Source organism: Mytilus edulis, chromosome 11 (assembly GCF_963676685.1).
Source record: "Mytilus edulis chromosome 11, xbMytEdul2.2, whole genome shotgun sequence".
Classification (NCBI taxonomy): domain Eukaryota; kingdom Metazoa; phylum Mollusca; class Bivalvia; order Mytilida; family Mytilidae; genus Mytilus; species Mytilus edulis.
Genome location: NC_092354.1, coordinates 11,279,478 through 11,296,501, shown reverse-complemented (window position 1 = coordinate 11,296,501; position 17,024 = coordinate 11,279,478). Strand labels below are relative to the sequence as shown.

The following is a 17,024-nucleotide window of genomic DNA, read 5'->3' as shown; positions in this document are numbered from 1 at the left end:
GTTGTGTCAAAAGTATATGAAAGCAAGTGCTGAAAGCATATTGTATGTGTATGAATTAATTAAGAAATATGTACTGTTAAACAGATGTTTTAGTTGACAAATATATCCTATAGATTCTTGCTAAATTCAAACTTTAAAATGGCATCTATGATGTCAGATTAGGGTTCACTTAACAATAAGCAATACCTAGTAGGTCAGGGGTTGTTTTAGGTTAAGGGTTAGGGCTTGTGTAAGAGTTTGATAGATATAGTTATAGGCTTAGGTGTAGGGTTAAAGTTAGTTTATTATAGATTATTATATGTAGGAAGAAAAAATTGCCAAATAACCATTTAACACACAACTATATATCACGGTTCTTGCTAAGGATTTATGGGTGAGTCCAGGGACTTGTCATTTTTGGCCTCAGTGAGTCTAACAGCAAGAAGAAGTTATTTTATTGTAATATAATGTAATATTTTAGTCTAACAGAGCAATAGAATGACATTAAATTCAGATTACTTTTAACTTTTGCTGTAAAATGATGATATTTCATATTTGTGTTTAACTGTGTTCAGTTTATACAAAATATTTTAATCTTGATGCATCTGTGGACTCACCAGTTTTGAAAATGGTGAGTCCAGACAGATTTTGATGAGTCCAGGACTCATGGACTTGCCTAAGCGAGAACCCTGTATATGCTCTAATCATATGCACTACTTAATAGTTAAAATTCTGATTATTGTAAATATAAATTTTAATGTACATTTTCACATTTGTTAGTGTTAGAAATTTTTAAAATAAAAGTTTTATGAAGTGAAAAGGACAATCATAGTCTCATATTGGTGCCAAAATTAAAATTAAATTAATTATACAGAAGACAATCAAATTTGAACGAAGTTTTTGAATAGTTTGTAGTGTTTCCTACTTAATAATTGTTACTGTGGATTCATTTTTTTTCGTGGGTACTACTTTTTGTGGATTAAGGTGGTACCTAACACTACAGGGAGGTAACTCTGTAAAATAAGCTAAACGTTTTAATTACGTTATGTTGTTAAGGGAATATTAAGCTTCTCAATGATCAAAATAAGTGTTTGTCAAACTGCTATATAACCGGTGTAATTTTTCTGATAAAACGGTTGGTTCAAATTTTTTGAAACTTTGATGTTTTTGTCAAAGGGTCAAAGTAAATACTTTGTCAAACTTTTATGAAAATTAAACTAGCCAAATTAATTTTAGTTAAAGTGTTGGGTACCACCTTAAGGAAACTTGCATGTTTTCGTGGATAATTGATTTCATGATTTTGCCGAATCCGTGCATTGAAAACATTTTATTCGTTGAACATTTAATTTCGTGGTTCACCTATACTCACCAAAGCCACGAAAAATTGATATCCAACGAATAATAATGAATCCACAATACTTGATAAAATAAGACTTACTGTAAGGAGAACATGTAGAAAATAGGCTTAAAATTTAAGGATGTACATTTTGAGGTTAGGTGAAAATTAATAAATTAAGAAGTTAAAATTGATACTATAAGCTGGTAGAGCATCAATTAAGGATTAAAATAAGCTAAAAATATTGATAGGTCATGGACCTCCTTTTCAAGATGTTTGAGATTTAAAATGTGGCAGGAAAAGGCTGACTCGGACTTTTACCTTATATTTGCATTGGTATTATTGGGTCTCAAAACAAAAGAAAGAAAATCAAGAATCTTCTAAAATTTTGGTAAATGACCATTCATGAGCTAATAAGTCTTATATGAAAAAATAAATGGGTGTTATGGGACAAAATATTTTACATTGTATTGTATAGAAAAGCACCAAGGAGTCCAAACATTTGACACAGATTCCAAAACCTCACCTAAGTACACCCTTAAGGTTTCTTTTCTTATTTCACCTTTCAAATTGTATCTTTAAACATCAACCTGTTTGTTGATTAACAAGGCCGATTTATTTTCTGTTTTACTTTACTATGACTATACCTTTTGACATGGTTACAACAAAATCTGTCCGTTCCTTATATTTTCCAAATCACATCTTAAAGAGTCATTCTATAAATAATTAGTCCTAAAAAAAGAAACTAGATATGTTATTCAAAGACAGAAAATATATGTTTTGAAAAAATATAACTTTAAAATTCCTATTAATTTAGATATACACAATGTATATTTGGTGCATTCTTAGCTTGTAAATTATTGCTGATCTATGATGTCTCAAAAAGTTATGAAATCCTTGATACCGTTTTAATTCTGTATTTGATTTATACAAAATAAAAGCTAAAATTTAATTTTACCCTCTACCGGTGTTCTGTGTCTAAAAGTTAGAAATAGAATTTCTGGTTGTATCCCTTTGAAAAAGTTTCCAAGGAAGTACTGCAATAGTTAATTGAAGGGAGTTTTTGATTATTTGTTATGTTTTCTCTATTATTTAGCCTGGTGAATATAATTCACATATTTTTTGTTTGGCTGTGTCTTATTTATATACCCTCAATGTTTTTTTTTATTTACGTCTTGCATGTTGAAACTGCCTAGAAAATATGTTCAGATTTTGGTCCAAGACTCCTTCTTTAAAAAACAATATAAAATTATGGCCCGTTGAAAAGGTGTCAACACAAGAAGATTATTTTATTGAGGGTGCAAGGCTGGTGTAAATTTTTAGGGTTATTTGTTCTTCCTTGCAATCGAAGGAAAATTAACTGAATTATTCCATGTCACATGATAACGTTTTACCCAATATAATTGTTTGAAATATATGTAAGGTATAATAATAATAGATATTTTTTACCATAGCATTAAGTTGACCAGAAGAGATTATTTTATGAGATGAAAATCATGTTTTACAATGTTATTTTAACCATTAAGAAGTTGTACTATTATTTGTTACTTCACCTGTATATAATAAAATGTGTTGTCTGTATTTTATTTAAAGCTGTTTCTTGTATTGCCTTAGGCCAAATAAAATAGTATGTGTGGTTCCAGTTACAACTAAAAATAAGTTAGGGTACCCCGGTAGGTAGGTAGGGATTTTTTTTATTTTATGTTTTTTTTGTACATTGAGTCTATGGGAGCAACATTCTGACTTTTAACAGTGGTGGATGAAAAATGACAATAAAGTCTTTGGGGTAGGGTATTTTTAAGACAAAAAAGTAGGGACGGTAGGGTAACTGGAACCACACATATATTTTTATTTGGCCTTATATAAAGTAATTTACTGTGGATTCAGTATTATTCGTTGGTCAACTATTTCCATGGAATTTGTAGGTATTGGTGAACCATGAAATTAAATGGTCAACAATTGACAAATTTCCTCTAGGCTTCTGTGCAGATTTTGCCAAAACTGCTAGTACACATAGTAACATTCAAAGGGAAGATATGGCATGATAAAACAACAGTAAGCCATGCAAAAACTTTGTCATAAACATTACCATAATACCCAGGGACCATCATACATCATGGCTTTCATATTCCTCATTTTTAGGTTGTCAACACCCAATGAATAAAATTGAGCATGGGAATGGGAGATGTGTCAAAGAGACAACAACCCGACCATAGAACAGACAACAGTAAAAGGTCACCAATAAGTCTTCAATGCAGCGAGAAATTTCCACACCCAGAGGCGTCCTTCAACAGGCCCTATTAACAAATATCTATACTAGTTCAATGATAATGGATGCCATACTAAACTCCAAATTATACACAAGAATCTAAAATTAAAAATCATACAAGACTAACAAAGGCCAGAGGCTCATGACTGAGGACAGGCGCAAAAATGTGGCGAGGTTAAACATGTTTTTTGAGATCTCAACCCACCCTTATACCATACAAAACAATGTTTTGCATCCGTATTTACTTTTAACATTTTTGTTTCATCAATTTTTGTATTGACCTTTTTTTGTTTGGTCAGCCTATATTTTATATTGCTAAGATATGTATTTGACCAAAACAGACCATGCAAGGGCTGTATTGACAGTCAATGTCATTTTTACCAAATCAACTAAAGCAACTCCAGCCAACCATTCTTACAAATTGTTTAATCTAGACAAAGTAATCGTCTGTATCACCCAATTGTAATGTTTCTGTTGTTACATATTATATGATTCTACATTTCTTTCTTTTCGTAATTAAATTACTGTAAAATCTGAGTAAAGACTAACAAAATAGCACAACTCTTTATGAAATTAGCACTAATTAAAAAGTGACTATTTTGTGTAACCGACAAAATAGCCACTGACTTTTGGTATTGACAGATGTATACTTGTTGGCTTTGCTCATTGTTGAAAGCCGTACAGTGACCTATAGTTGTTAATGTCTGTGTCATTTTGGTCTTTTGTGGATAGTTATCTCATTGGCAATCATACCACATCTTCTTTTTATATTGTCTCTGCTTTAAGTAAACGTTTGAGTATTTCAGTATACTGTGTCTTGATCTACTGGTACACTTTTTCTAACTGGTACACTTTTTCTAACTCTGGCATTACTTACTCTTAATGCCCCATGGTTGATGGAAAGCAGCAATTGTCTATTTTTAAGTCCTTACATCTAAAGATAGAACCTGTAACCTACCACTCTATAAGAGTCCAGTTTAGTTGTATACACAATCTGGACACAATCTTTTATGCCCTACCAACGATAGTAGATACATGTTCAGACAGACAGACGGACAGACACCGGACATTTGTATACCATAATATGTCTCGTCAAAATTTTGACGGGCGTATAAAAAATGAAAATATATGAATCCACAGGAATGAAATAAAAGACTCTTTAACGATCACGACTCTGAACCATGGCAGTATTAGTGGTTAGAGCATTCCAGTCTTGAATAGTCTGAGGATAGATTGATTCCTTTTGAGCAACTGTGTTAATAAAACTGGAATAAAATGCTTAGCTGATACGACCGCAGAGGTTGAACCCTGAACAGCTGTGGCAAATTCGGACACAATTTTCAAGCTTGATTCTGTCTGAATTTGGATTGTGATAAAAAAAAAATTACATAGAATAGGTTTCTGACACAAAATAAATGTCAAGATATTACAAATATATTGCACAATACTGTGCAATTAAAGATTCTTCTTGAAAAAATAAAAAATTTGAAATTTGAAAAATTTTGAAAAAAAAAATTTGAACCCCCCCCAAACTTTTTGAATCCCCCATTGCAGCAATTACCCCACGCTCAAACCCAGCTTTTCCTTTGAAGTATGGAACCTTGTCGTACGATTTTTGAAAGATCCATATTCCTAAACACGAGTTATTGTCTGGAAACCAGAAATTTTGCTTGTTTTTGGTCCCCAATCACCCCAGGAATTGGGTAATTACCAGGAAACTCAATCCCAGCCTTCTTTTTGTGATATGGAACCTTGTGGAACAATGTAAGAGAGATCCATATACTTACACACAAGTTATTGTCAAGAAACTACAAAAATGCTAGTTTTTGGTCCCTTTTTGGCCCTTAAGGTGGCTCACCCTAATAGTGACCCCCGGTAGAATTTTTTTATTTTCACATATTCTGTAGATTTTTTTATGCTGAATCCAAAAATGCAAAGAAAAAAGGGGGTCACCTGGCTCGTTTTCTCCTCAAATTGAAGCGAAATGTGCGATTTTGACCCTATTTCCAAACATGCCCACCCTTCCAACAATAACCGTTAGGGAGCTACCATTTGATTTTTATGGGGGGGGCTAGGATGAAATTTGAAAAAATTAGGCAGGACAGGAGTTTTGAGTAAAAAAAAAAGGCAGGATGAGCAACTTGGTAAAAAAAAAAGGCAGGATGACAATTTGTGTAAAAAAAGTCAGGATAAACTAGTAAAAAAAAAGGCAGGACCAAATAGAGTAAAAAATAAAAAGGCAGGACAGCGATTACAACTAAAAAAAAAAGCAGGACAAAATTTTTCATCCTAGCCCCCCCCCCCATAAAAATCAAATGGTAGCTCCCTTACATCAAATTCAAAGACTTTTAAAACCAAGTCAGTATGATTTTTATGTGAAAAAACATTAGAATTTGAAATGTAAACCTTTCCCTTGGTTGTTTTTGACTTAAAAATCCTTTTATTTTCAGATTAATGTCTAAATTTTGCATTTTCTAATTTTAGTTTAAGGCAAAAAATATTGGTTTAATCGATTTTTCGTAAAATTTCCCCGGTAGATTTTTTTTAAAAACAGATATGTCAAAGCTATGAACTTTTCGAACATTTTAAGGTAAAATAAAATGGGGGTCACCAGGCTTTTAAAAAAGTTACGAGCTTTTGTTTAACCCCTCTACCCCATAAGGTCTGATTTCATTGCACTCCATTAATTACTTAATTGTGAATTCTTTATTGATGGCTTTAATAAAATAATGTTTGTAATTATATCAATAAACGATTGCTGAATATAAATGTGGTTATCGTATTACTGTTTGTTATCAAAAAGTGAAATTTTGATTATTTTGGTGAAATACGGTAATTTTGTCTGGCGCGAGTTGCTTCCCTCTAATTTGGCGCCATTATCGGACCAGAGGAATTTCAAGGTCGCCATTGCCGAGCAGCATACTATATTGATGAATACGACCATGTACATGCATAACAGACATTGTGGCGAATATACAACGATGAAGGTAGAGTTATTACATAAGAAAACATAGATTTCGATATATTAGGCAGCCAAATGTTATCAGTATAACGAAAAATACAAACTTGGGGGTTGTCTCAAAATACTCGCTACTGTTGAAAATCAATGCGGCTGAAACCTTGCACGGCTCAATTTCTGTTCCATGTTTAATATTATAGATCGTTATAGCTGGTATCTTATTTATGTGTTTATTTTACCTTTTACAGACAAGTTGTAAACATGTCTGGCCAGTTTTGCAAAATATCCGTGTGCAATCTTCCGAAGAGGAAGGGATGACATCTACTGTCATTTTTACGCTACCGTTAGCAATGGTTAGTGTCAATGAATTAGTCTTTTTTAATCATCATTTTTAATAACTTATTTCGTAGCCAAGTTAGGTTCAAATTAGTCCGAGATTAGCCCCAGCTTGTCTGCCAAAACAGCCGTTGGACGTCAGAGAAATCTCGGACTAGGGTCATATGTATGTGGGGTACCCCATAACTTCGGTTCATCGGGACAGTTTCTACTCCTTGACCCCAACTATATTTCCCTTCCCATTTTACTCTAAAATCCCCCCCTTTTTTACTTCAATTCTTCCATCTCCTTGCCCCAAGACAAAATATATTTCAAAGATACCTCCTTTTCCCTGATCCCTCATTCCCCTGTCTCCTTACCCCTGTCCACCCCTCTATTAAGGTCTGGGGTTTGATTGACTTCTTTATTTTCTTGAGATTATGATATAATTGACCTAACTTGTAAATGATAAACCCTACAGTAGGAGGCAAACGAAGGATTCATCTTTATCAATCACAATTTGTTTACCATTAACCCCCCCCCCCCTAATTCTGTTAGGTATACAAAAATGTCTTAAGGTCTAGTAATAGAAGTATCAGGGTTAAACATGTACAGAATGCGGCCATAAGTATTTGTCACTTGAGATTTTTAGCTGTTCATATATACATGTATATATTGTATATAATATAAAAAAGAAGATGTGGTACGATTGCCAATGAGACAACTATCCACAAAAGACCAAAATGACACAGACATTAACAACTATAGGTGTATACATTTTTTCAAAAAAATTTATTTTGGATTGATTTTAAGCATCCTGGTACCAATAGAAGCAGTATTATCACAGGTTTATTTTTTGGTTATATTTTTTTTGTGTCTCATTTTCATTATTTTCTGTTCAGAAATTCGATATACATGTATATTCAACCAAATTAAATTATAAAAAAATATTTTATGTGTTCTCAAGGGAAAACAAAAATAAATGAAAACGAACCTATTATCAAATAAACACATATTAATTTAGACCATTTTTTTGCATTGTCAGTCTTATCAAACTTGCATGTACCTCCCAAATTTGGTTTCTGTTCTCCAACTTCAGTTTGCCTCTACCAATGTTATGAAACTAATACACAATTAATGCATATATATATGCTTACTACATTGTACCAACAAACACACATGAAGTTTGAATTTTTGGTGGGGTCGCTTTTACTTTTCTAGAGTTATGCCCCTTTACAAATTAAAAAAATGCTGAAATTTTGTTCCTTTCTTTAACACAAGTTTGCTTCATCCAAATGTTCTGAAACTTATATGCAATGCTTACTACAACAACACTCAGATCAAGTACAAATTTGGGTGGTGTCACCCTTTTCATCCTTTATATGCAAGCGGCTGCTCATCATTCTGTGTCCCATGGACACATTACCATTATGAACTAGTCTACATCTATATGCTTTTGAATGTCAATAATTGTTGATTTTCTGACAGAATTACTCTGATATTTTATTTCAGGCTGCAAGTACATTTGTACATGTACATTGCAAATGGAAAGAGTGAGCTTGGAATGTTCAACTTTACTTGGAAACTATTGGCAAAGAACTGACAGAATTTCATGAGAAGCCAGTATCATATTCTAGTCTTGCAACCGGAAACTATGCGTAAAGTGCTGAAACTTAAGAACAACATTCTACATGTATATATGCAATATATGTTGCCACAATCCACTTAAGGAGCTAAGATCAACTACAAATTGGAACTACATGTATATGCTTTAGTGCTGTCAAAATCCTTTAAAAAAATCAAATCAAAAGGACCTACTTCACCTATGTATATAGCTACCTGTCCCAATGATGAATACAGATCATATATATGAGTCTACTCTTATAAATAAAACAGTGAAGGAGAATAAAAATAAAGAAAATATAGAGCTGATCAGCTAATGATTGTACATGTACATGATGTATAAATGGCAACAATTCTTACATGTATACTAGTACATTGAAATTAATTATATTAATAGATGTTTTATAAATTTGATCTCATAGATATTAGAGGAATAAAATCAATCACGTTTCAAAAATTTGATTTAGTTGAGCCTTTTTTTTTTACGCCAGTTTTTAGGACATATTATGGTATACCATTGACTGTCCGTCGTCAGCATGTCGGACATGTACTCAAAAATAATAAATACTAATAGGTACATGTAGTAGTCAATATTGTGTAATCAGTAGGTCATCTTCATGTATATTTGGTGTATGAAATGATTATTAAATGTCTTATCACAAATTAAAATATCAAATGAGAGGATGTGATATGATTGTAAATGAGACACAAGAGACCAAATAACACAGAAATAACTATACCTGTAGGTCACCATATGGACTTCAACAATGAGTAAAACATATTCTGCATAGTTGGTTTTAAAGGTCTCGAAATGATAAATGAACAATTTAAAACATTTAAAATGAGAAAACTAATGGGTGATTTATGTACAAAATAATAAATGAATAACAAATATGTCTGTCTTGCAGGGTTTATCTGAACTTAACCTCATTTTCATGGACTTGTTTGTTTCTTGAATTCTAAATATGTTTCAAAATATTTGGTTGATGGGATGATTGTTACAGAGTCCGACATAGGGTGGGGGCTCATTGGTGGATTATATTGCAAATAACTGAAGCCAACCCCGCTTTGGCAGTCAGTCCCCACATTGCCACTAGAGAAATAAAATAACTAAGAAAAAAAAATGGTATATTAATAAGGAAAAAAAATTAAATCACGATAATTTCCTGTCGATATGCACATCTACATAGTATGTCCTTATTATCTACAAAGTTTCATGAAATTCTGTTGAATGTGTGGTTTCAGAGGAGTTTCGATGACAAACTGTTTGCAGTAGTATACTGCAGCAAATAAGTTCAAAGGGGCATAACTCCTAGAAAAATAATTCGTAATTTCCTGTCGATATGCACATCTACATGGTATGTCCTTATTATCTAAAAAGGTTTTATGAAATTCTGTTGTGCGGTTTGAGAGGAGATGCAAAGACAAACTGTTGCAGTAGTATATTGAAGCAAATAGGTTCAAAGGGGCCTTACTCCTAGTAAAAAAATATGTATATCTAAATAGTATGTCCTTATCTAAAAAGGTTTCATAAAATTCTATTGTGCGGTTTGAGAGGAGATGCGATGACAAACTTGCAGTAGTATATTGAAGCAAATAAGTTCAAAGGGGCATAACTCCTAGAAAAAGTTTGAATCGTAATTTCCTGTCGATATGCACATCTGCATAGTATGTCCTTATTATCTAAAAAGGTTTCCTGAAATTTTGTTGGGCGGTTTGAGAGGAGTTGTGATGACAAGAAACAGGACTGATAGACTGGCTGATGGACGGACGGACGGGTCAAAAATGTTATACCCTGCGCCACTTCCTTGCGTAGGGTATAAAAATAGGAAGATGGGGTGTCATTGTTTATGAGGCGACTTCACCAGAGACCAATTTACATAGAAGATAACAATTATGTCCCCGTACGGACTTCAACAATTACTATAAACTGATATACCACAGAGTCAAACAAATAAAAGTCCCAGAAATTACGATTTTTATATGACTGCACATAATGAAAATTAAAGTTGTGCATACTGAATGATCACTGGCAAGTATTTCAAGCATAATACGGATGAGAACATGCAGATAAGTATCAATTATGAAAGTTATGCAAAGTAAGACGGGAGCTAGATATATGGACTGCCATAAAAAAAAAATGAATGGACAATTACGCTTGGTGCATGTGTAGGCAAAATTCCCCCTTTTTACCCTACGAGGCTTCGTATGTATACATCCAGCTGTTTGAACACCCTGTATAATCAAGGGGTCATCTGTCAGATTAGTCATATTTCTATGTTAACCATACGATATGAAAATAAGCAGATGTGGTATGATTGCCAATGAAACAACTATCCACCAAAGTTCAAATTTAAAATTCAATATTATAAATAAAAAAAAACATTATCTCCTTTTATCATCACGTATAGATCGATGATTAGTTATGCTATGACGTTACGCGCGATGTTCGTACATGTAAGCGTAACACAACGTCGTGAATATTACGTAACGTTCAAACCAAAACTTCGACTGAAACGTTGGTTTTAAGCATGTGCGACATTCTTGTAAGACTCCGCAAAATCGACGGTGCGTTTTAACTACTTATCGAAAATTGATGTACTTTAGATTTTTGAAAAATTAAGAAAAATAACATTTTAAAAAATCATAAAATTCTACCATTATAAGAGCTCTGATAAGCAAACACTTGACGTAAATTTGAGTTGAGTTCGTTTTTACGTTTTTTTTTTGCGGTGCGACAACCTTGTAAGCCTTTGAAAAATTGCTCATAAATAACCATATATCATTTTTCAGGATATTTGTCTTTAAATTCATAAAATTAAGCAAATTAACATTGATGAAGTAAATACAAATACAAATCTTTTTTCCATATTAGATAAATGTTTTTGATTCTCAAATCTGGAATACCAATTTTTTTTTCCCGTGGGACAGATTTGCCCTTGTTGTATGGAACACTTTATTTTTTCTATGAAGTCATCATAACGTCATAAAAAATGCATAAAAAACTGAAGGAACCTTTTTGTTAAAAAATGGAAAAAACGTTTTTCAAAATATTAAATACTTTAGACGAAAATCACAGTTTAGTGGTTACAATAAATGAAATATGTTACGCGGGACAGCCTAAAAATAGCCGTTTTTTAAAACTGAAGCTTGTCGCATGCAGCATAAAACATTGTTTCAACAATTATTTTTTTCTTTTGTTTTTTATTTTAAAAAAACATTTTTTTTTCAAATGCGTACAATAGCAATGAATATGATATCACAAAATTAAATATTTTGGACTTGCATCTTGCAAACTACACCGATTTTCCAATGAGGTAAGAACATCGCGCGTAACGTCTATGCATTTCTTTGCCACGGTAAGATCAAATCAGTGTTCACAAACAAAATTGTCATTCACATTTTTGCCGCATTGACATCACTCAACTATATTTGTGATCATTTGTTTTAATCAAGAAAACTTTTCTTATTGGCTTACCTTTTAAAAAAGCATTTCAAAAATTAAGATTAAAGTTAAAGTTTGCCAACATCACCGGCTAATACAGCTGGGCTAATATAGCGTTCTTCAGGGCTTAGCTTTTAAATTACAATCCAAACTTTTCCTGAACCTAGTAGTAGTATAGATTTTTTTTTATATATAAAGTCTTTAGTAGTGTTTGAGACTGCCCGGCACGCTGCGGGTGTATGTCCTAGCAAAATCTCGACATGGTGAAACCAAAAGTTTTGCGGTTCTCCGCAAAGCATGCAGTATTTAGGAATTATATCATAGACCGATATATAAGGTCGGAATACTAGGCCAGTCCCGGTTACTTTTGACAGTGATGGATCCAGGGGGAGGGTTCCGGGTTCCCCCCTTTTTTGGACGATCAATGCCTTTGAATGGGGAAATATAGTTGGAACACCCCCTTTTTGTCCTGGGTTGGGAACCCCCTTTTAGAATGGCTGGATCCGCCCGATTGATCGTTGCTGGATCCATTAGTCTATTTTAATAACATTCAGTGCTCTGATTCAATTATTTTAGTTTTAATGCTGATATTTCTTTTTTTTTAATATGAACTCGGTTGACATATTGATAGATACAACAGAAATATTGCAAATCAACAAAATAACAATTCACAAAATAAGTAATAGAAAAGTATCATAAAAATAGAAAACATTGGTCCCGATGTCTTAGATTATAGGACTAAGTCTAGTGTTCCGGAAATCATGGAATTGTGATACGAGAAAAAATATCAGATGATTTTTGTGCAGGTAAACATATCTTTAAATGAAAATGTTAAGTATTAAGTCTGTTAGAAAATTGGCATGTTCAAATTTGTTTTGGTATAACTATAATTATCAAAATTTTGCAGTGGAAAAATATATCGCATACTCGGGAATAAACTTCTAAAAATACTTGGAAATAAAGATATTTCAAGTTTTAAATATATTTATGACGGAAACAAACTGTTATAAAACGCCAAACGGATTATATCATGATAACAAACCCGCCCCGATGTTTTAAACCATATTATACGGGCAGAGACATATATACACATATATGTCTCTGATACGGGTCACAAGTTTACCTGTTTTTGAAAGCTGTACGATAACATGAAGTTGTTTACATCGCTATCATTTGTTTACAGTTAATCATTGCGTCATTGGCAAAACATTTTCAAAAATAAATATCCACGACATCATTTAATTCAACTGGTATCTAAGTGAATTCAAAATATGGTACGAACGGACCCAAGAGGCGACCGTGTAAGATGAGAATGCGTTTTGGGAGCGAAGCGGCACCAAATACCGTCGACGTCATACATGTGACTTTGTCAGTATTTATATATTCTTTTTTTTAATGTTATGCTTAAATCATGTATATTTTTCTCCTTTTAAACTTTTATGCGAAAAATGAAGAAAGCACTGTGAATTTCTGACCGTTCGTATTTCCTGTTTTGAAGAACGTTTAGCCTCACTTGTTTACATCGTCAAGGGTGCTTTCATACACGCCCGCGTTCCAAGGTCGTCAAAGCTATTTTTGAGAAGACCCCTTAAAGCGACCGTTTCCAAGGCACTCGTCGTAAGAAACATGCGTTAAAATATGCGCATTGGTAAAGGGCCGAGCCACCTTAATACCTAAATTGTTGGCACCATAACCCAAAATGAATCCAAACCGTCTACTTGTGGTATTAAACATTGTGGTACAATTTTAGAGCAATTGAAATACTTATACACAAGTAAATATCCTTAAAGTAGAAAAATTCTTTTTTTTTGCCCCTTTTTGGCCCCTAATTCCAAACTAGTAAGGACCATTATCACCAAAATCAATCCCAACCTTCCTTTTTAGGTATTGAACCTTCTTATTAAATTTCATAGAGATTCATTCGCTTAAACTAAAGTTATTGTTCAGACACCAAATGTGTCTTCGGACAACGCACTGCCAGACAACAACTACATCATACCATTATACTATCCCAAAATTTTTTTGCGGTCATATAAAAATGTATAATACAACTAAATCTTGTTTGTTTTATTTGACATATAAGTCTATCAGAGGCATCTATGTGGACTTATCCATTATCTAAATGTGCGATACAAAAAACATAACTATAAATAAAGAATAAATTTCTTTTATTAAAAAAAAGAAAGGCACTAAATAGGATTTCTCTCCATAAACCAAAAAATAAAAACAGAACAATGCATAATATGAACAATATCACATTGTCATTATAATAACAACCAAGTCACATGATAATCTCAGTCACAACCTTAAATAATACACATTTCCCACTATGCAAATCTTTGTTCATATGGCAACAAACTTAAATGAAAAATAATCTCAAATTTTGATCTACCTTTTGAACTAACATAAACTGATTTGAAATACAAATCTGTGTTCTCATGGCAACAAATCTAAATGAAAAATAATCTCAAATTAATGTCTCCCTTTTAAACAATACTTTTTTTTTCTATATCCTAAATCTATATGTCTACCTTTAAACCAACCCAAGGTGACAAAATTTTCATATTTTTTATAATGCATGGCTAATTATATACATTCCTTGTACAAATGAATGCATAAAACAATGAGTGAATTGCATAAAAATATACCTGCAAGAATGTGAAGATGATTTTTCAATGCATGAATAAAACATCACCATGGTTACCCTGCAGAATAAAAAATCAATTTACAATAATAATCTCAATAAAGAAAAACAATTCTTACAAAATAACAATATTATGCGTTATATATAAGGAATGTCTCATAAATGGTACTTTTTATTCTTCACAAACTTGAACAAAAACAATTGAATGTTCCATTAAGGTGGTACCTAACACTACAGGGAGATAACTCTGTAATGTCAGCTAAACGTTTTAGTTATGTTGCCTTGTGAAGGCAATATAAAGCTTCACAATGATCAAAATTAGTGTTTGTCAAACTGCTATATAACCAGTGTAATTTTTCTGATAAAACGCTTGGTTCAAATTTTTTGATTTTTTGATATTTTTGTAAAAGGGTCAAAGTAAATAATTTGTCAAAGTTTTATAAATTAAACGAGCCAAATTAATTTTAGTGAAAGTGTTGGGTACCACCTCAAGAATTTCAGTAATGAAAAAATTCTGCCTACTCTACAAAGTTTAACTTTCATTATAAAAATACAAAAGATGGCTGGAAATTCCATACCTATAACTTTTAAGAATTTTATCTTCGTTTTCTTTTCTATATTATAAAAAATTTGAAAAAAGAAAAATAATTGCATGATGATAAATTTTTTTTCAAAAAGTGAGCTATCAAATGCGTGTTACTTCTATCAGATCATGAAATGTGTTCAAATATTGATTGTTGGTAGTTTAATGTTTAAAAACAAATAAGCCATGCATGTTTTAAAATAAATAGATAAAGTAATTTATAATTTCCCTCATTATTTCAATAAGACCCCTCTATTTTTCAATAAAAATATAAAAATAAGGTATAGTTGAGCTAAATCCAAATGGCATGGATGCTTTGAAACTACCACAAATAATTTGTGAAATATCTTACAAAAATCTATGATACAATAAATGTAGCTAACATAAGGCCAGCTTGCAAGTACAAGCAGACATGTATTTTTTACCCATTTGGCATTTTAAAATAATTTTGGCATTTTTCTTTTGTCATATTGATTTATATATTTCTTACTTGTTGGATTTTAATACAATTTGGCATCTCTCTCACATTTTTTCAAAAAAGACACCCAAAACACTTACAAAGTATAGCATTCATATACATGTTACAGTACAGCGAACACAAAAACCAAATACATAATGTATGAAGTAGCAGTTACAAAATGTTGAAAAGTTAGGAAGACATGCTGGTAGCACCAATCCAGAGGTCATGGTTTCCAGTTACGGTTGCTATGGTTACCATATTTCACATCTGTGATCAGGATTCATTGGAGACCCTTTGGGACAATTGAAGGCTTTAGAAAATGCCGGAGAGTTGACTGCTATACCATTGGGCCTGAAAATAAATATTAAATGTACGAATTGGCTAGTCAAATTCAATAAACACCTTTGTCACCGGATAGACTGCCCTCCATGCAGTTATCACATCTAAACTGTCACAACCTTTGGAAATTTAGAGTTGTGCCAGTTCACATAGCAAATAACTATTTTTATTTGGCATATCTTTGTAATCTGAGCCGTGTTTGGAAATTTTAAAATTGTACCAGCGTCTGTGGTGTCCGCTTAAATTGTATAAACGTTCAAGATTTTGATAGTGTCTCAATTTGAATATATTGACATGATTCATTTTACATCGTGCTATTACCGAAGAAGGATATCTGTTATCCGAAATATCTAATATTTGTTCATTTTGTAGTTATTTAATGGTGATGTTGTACCCTTTTTGACTTGTAATATATTATATTTTTTACAAACAAAAGTGAACCATCGCCTGGTGAGTCTGTAGTACGGTAGAGTCCATAAAGTGGATTTCCGGGGGTATGCAGGGTCGTTATGATGAAAAACATATTGTATTATTCTTTCCACGACGCAAGAGGACAAACACATGTTGGCAGAATAATTTTAACAAACATTTTCACAACAAAAACATTTTATTTTAATTAAATTTCTTTTTATAGTTGATTTACATACTTACAATGAACTTTCACTTTCACTTTCAGTTGCTATTTATAACGTTACTTACCATTGTAACATTGTGACGTTTAAATTTTAACAACCTGATTTTGTACTTCAGCATGATTTTATGTATTGTTTTTATCCTGATGACGGTACGGTGCCCTAGGCACCGAAACATGTCGATCAATAAATTTCTGCAGCAGTCCCTAAGGTGTTGTTGTTATAAGACTTTCTACATTTTATATTATATTTTGTAGTGTACAGAATCATATTACATGATCCATCGCCCTGTAAGATTAATCGTTGACTATTTATTCAGTCATATTATATAAATATTCAATATATTTTGCTCTGTTTATTAAACTTTATCATATGTTAATTATTTGTTGTTCAGTTTTATATTCATTATATTTATATTTGACTTGACAATTTGCGCTGCG

The 17,024-nt window shown here is 32.3% G+C and overlaps 1 protein-coding gene and 1 long non-coding RNA gene across 7 annotated transcripts in view; one reads left to right on the top strand and one right to left on the bottom strand.

Annotated features, from left to right (window-relative positions):
* The first annotated feature begins 5,917 nt into the window (after positions 1-5,917).
* Positions 5,918-8,940, top strand: LOC139495129 (uncharacterized). The gene is made up of 2 exons (XR_011657264.1): positions 5,918-6,571; positions 8,371-8,940. It is a non-coding gene; the product is annotated as an uncharacterized lncRNA (long non-coding RNA).
* A 5,137-nt stretch (positions 8,941-14,077) lies between these two features.
* The window catches only part of LOC139495128 (endothelin-converting enzyme homolog), a 52,808-nt gene continuing 49,861 nt past the window's right edge, over positions 14,078-17,024 (bottom strand). For all 6 annotated transcript variants that reach the window (XM_071283282.1, XM_071283280.1, XM_071283286.1 and 3 more), the window contains one exon: positions 14,078-15,964. In XM_071283282.1, the coding sequence (XP_071139383.1) occupies positions 15,865-15,964 (100 nt within the window). In that variant the 3' untranslated portion in view covers positions 14,078-15,864. The remainder of the gene's footprint in view (positions 15,965-17,024) is intronic.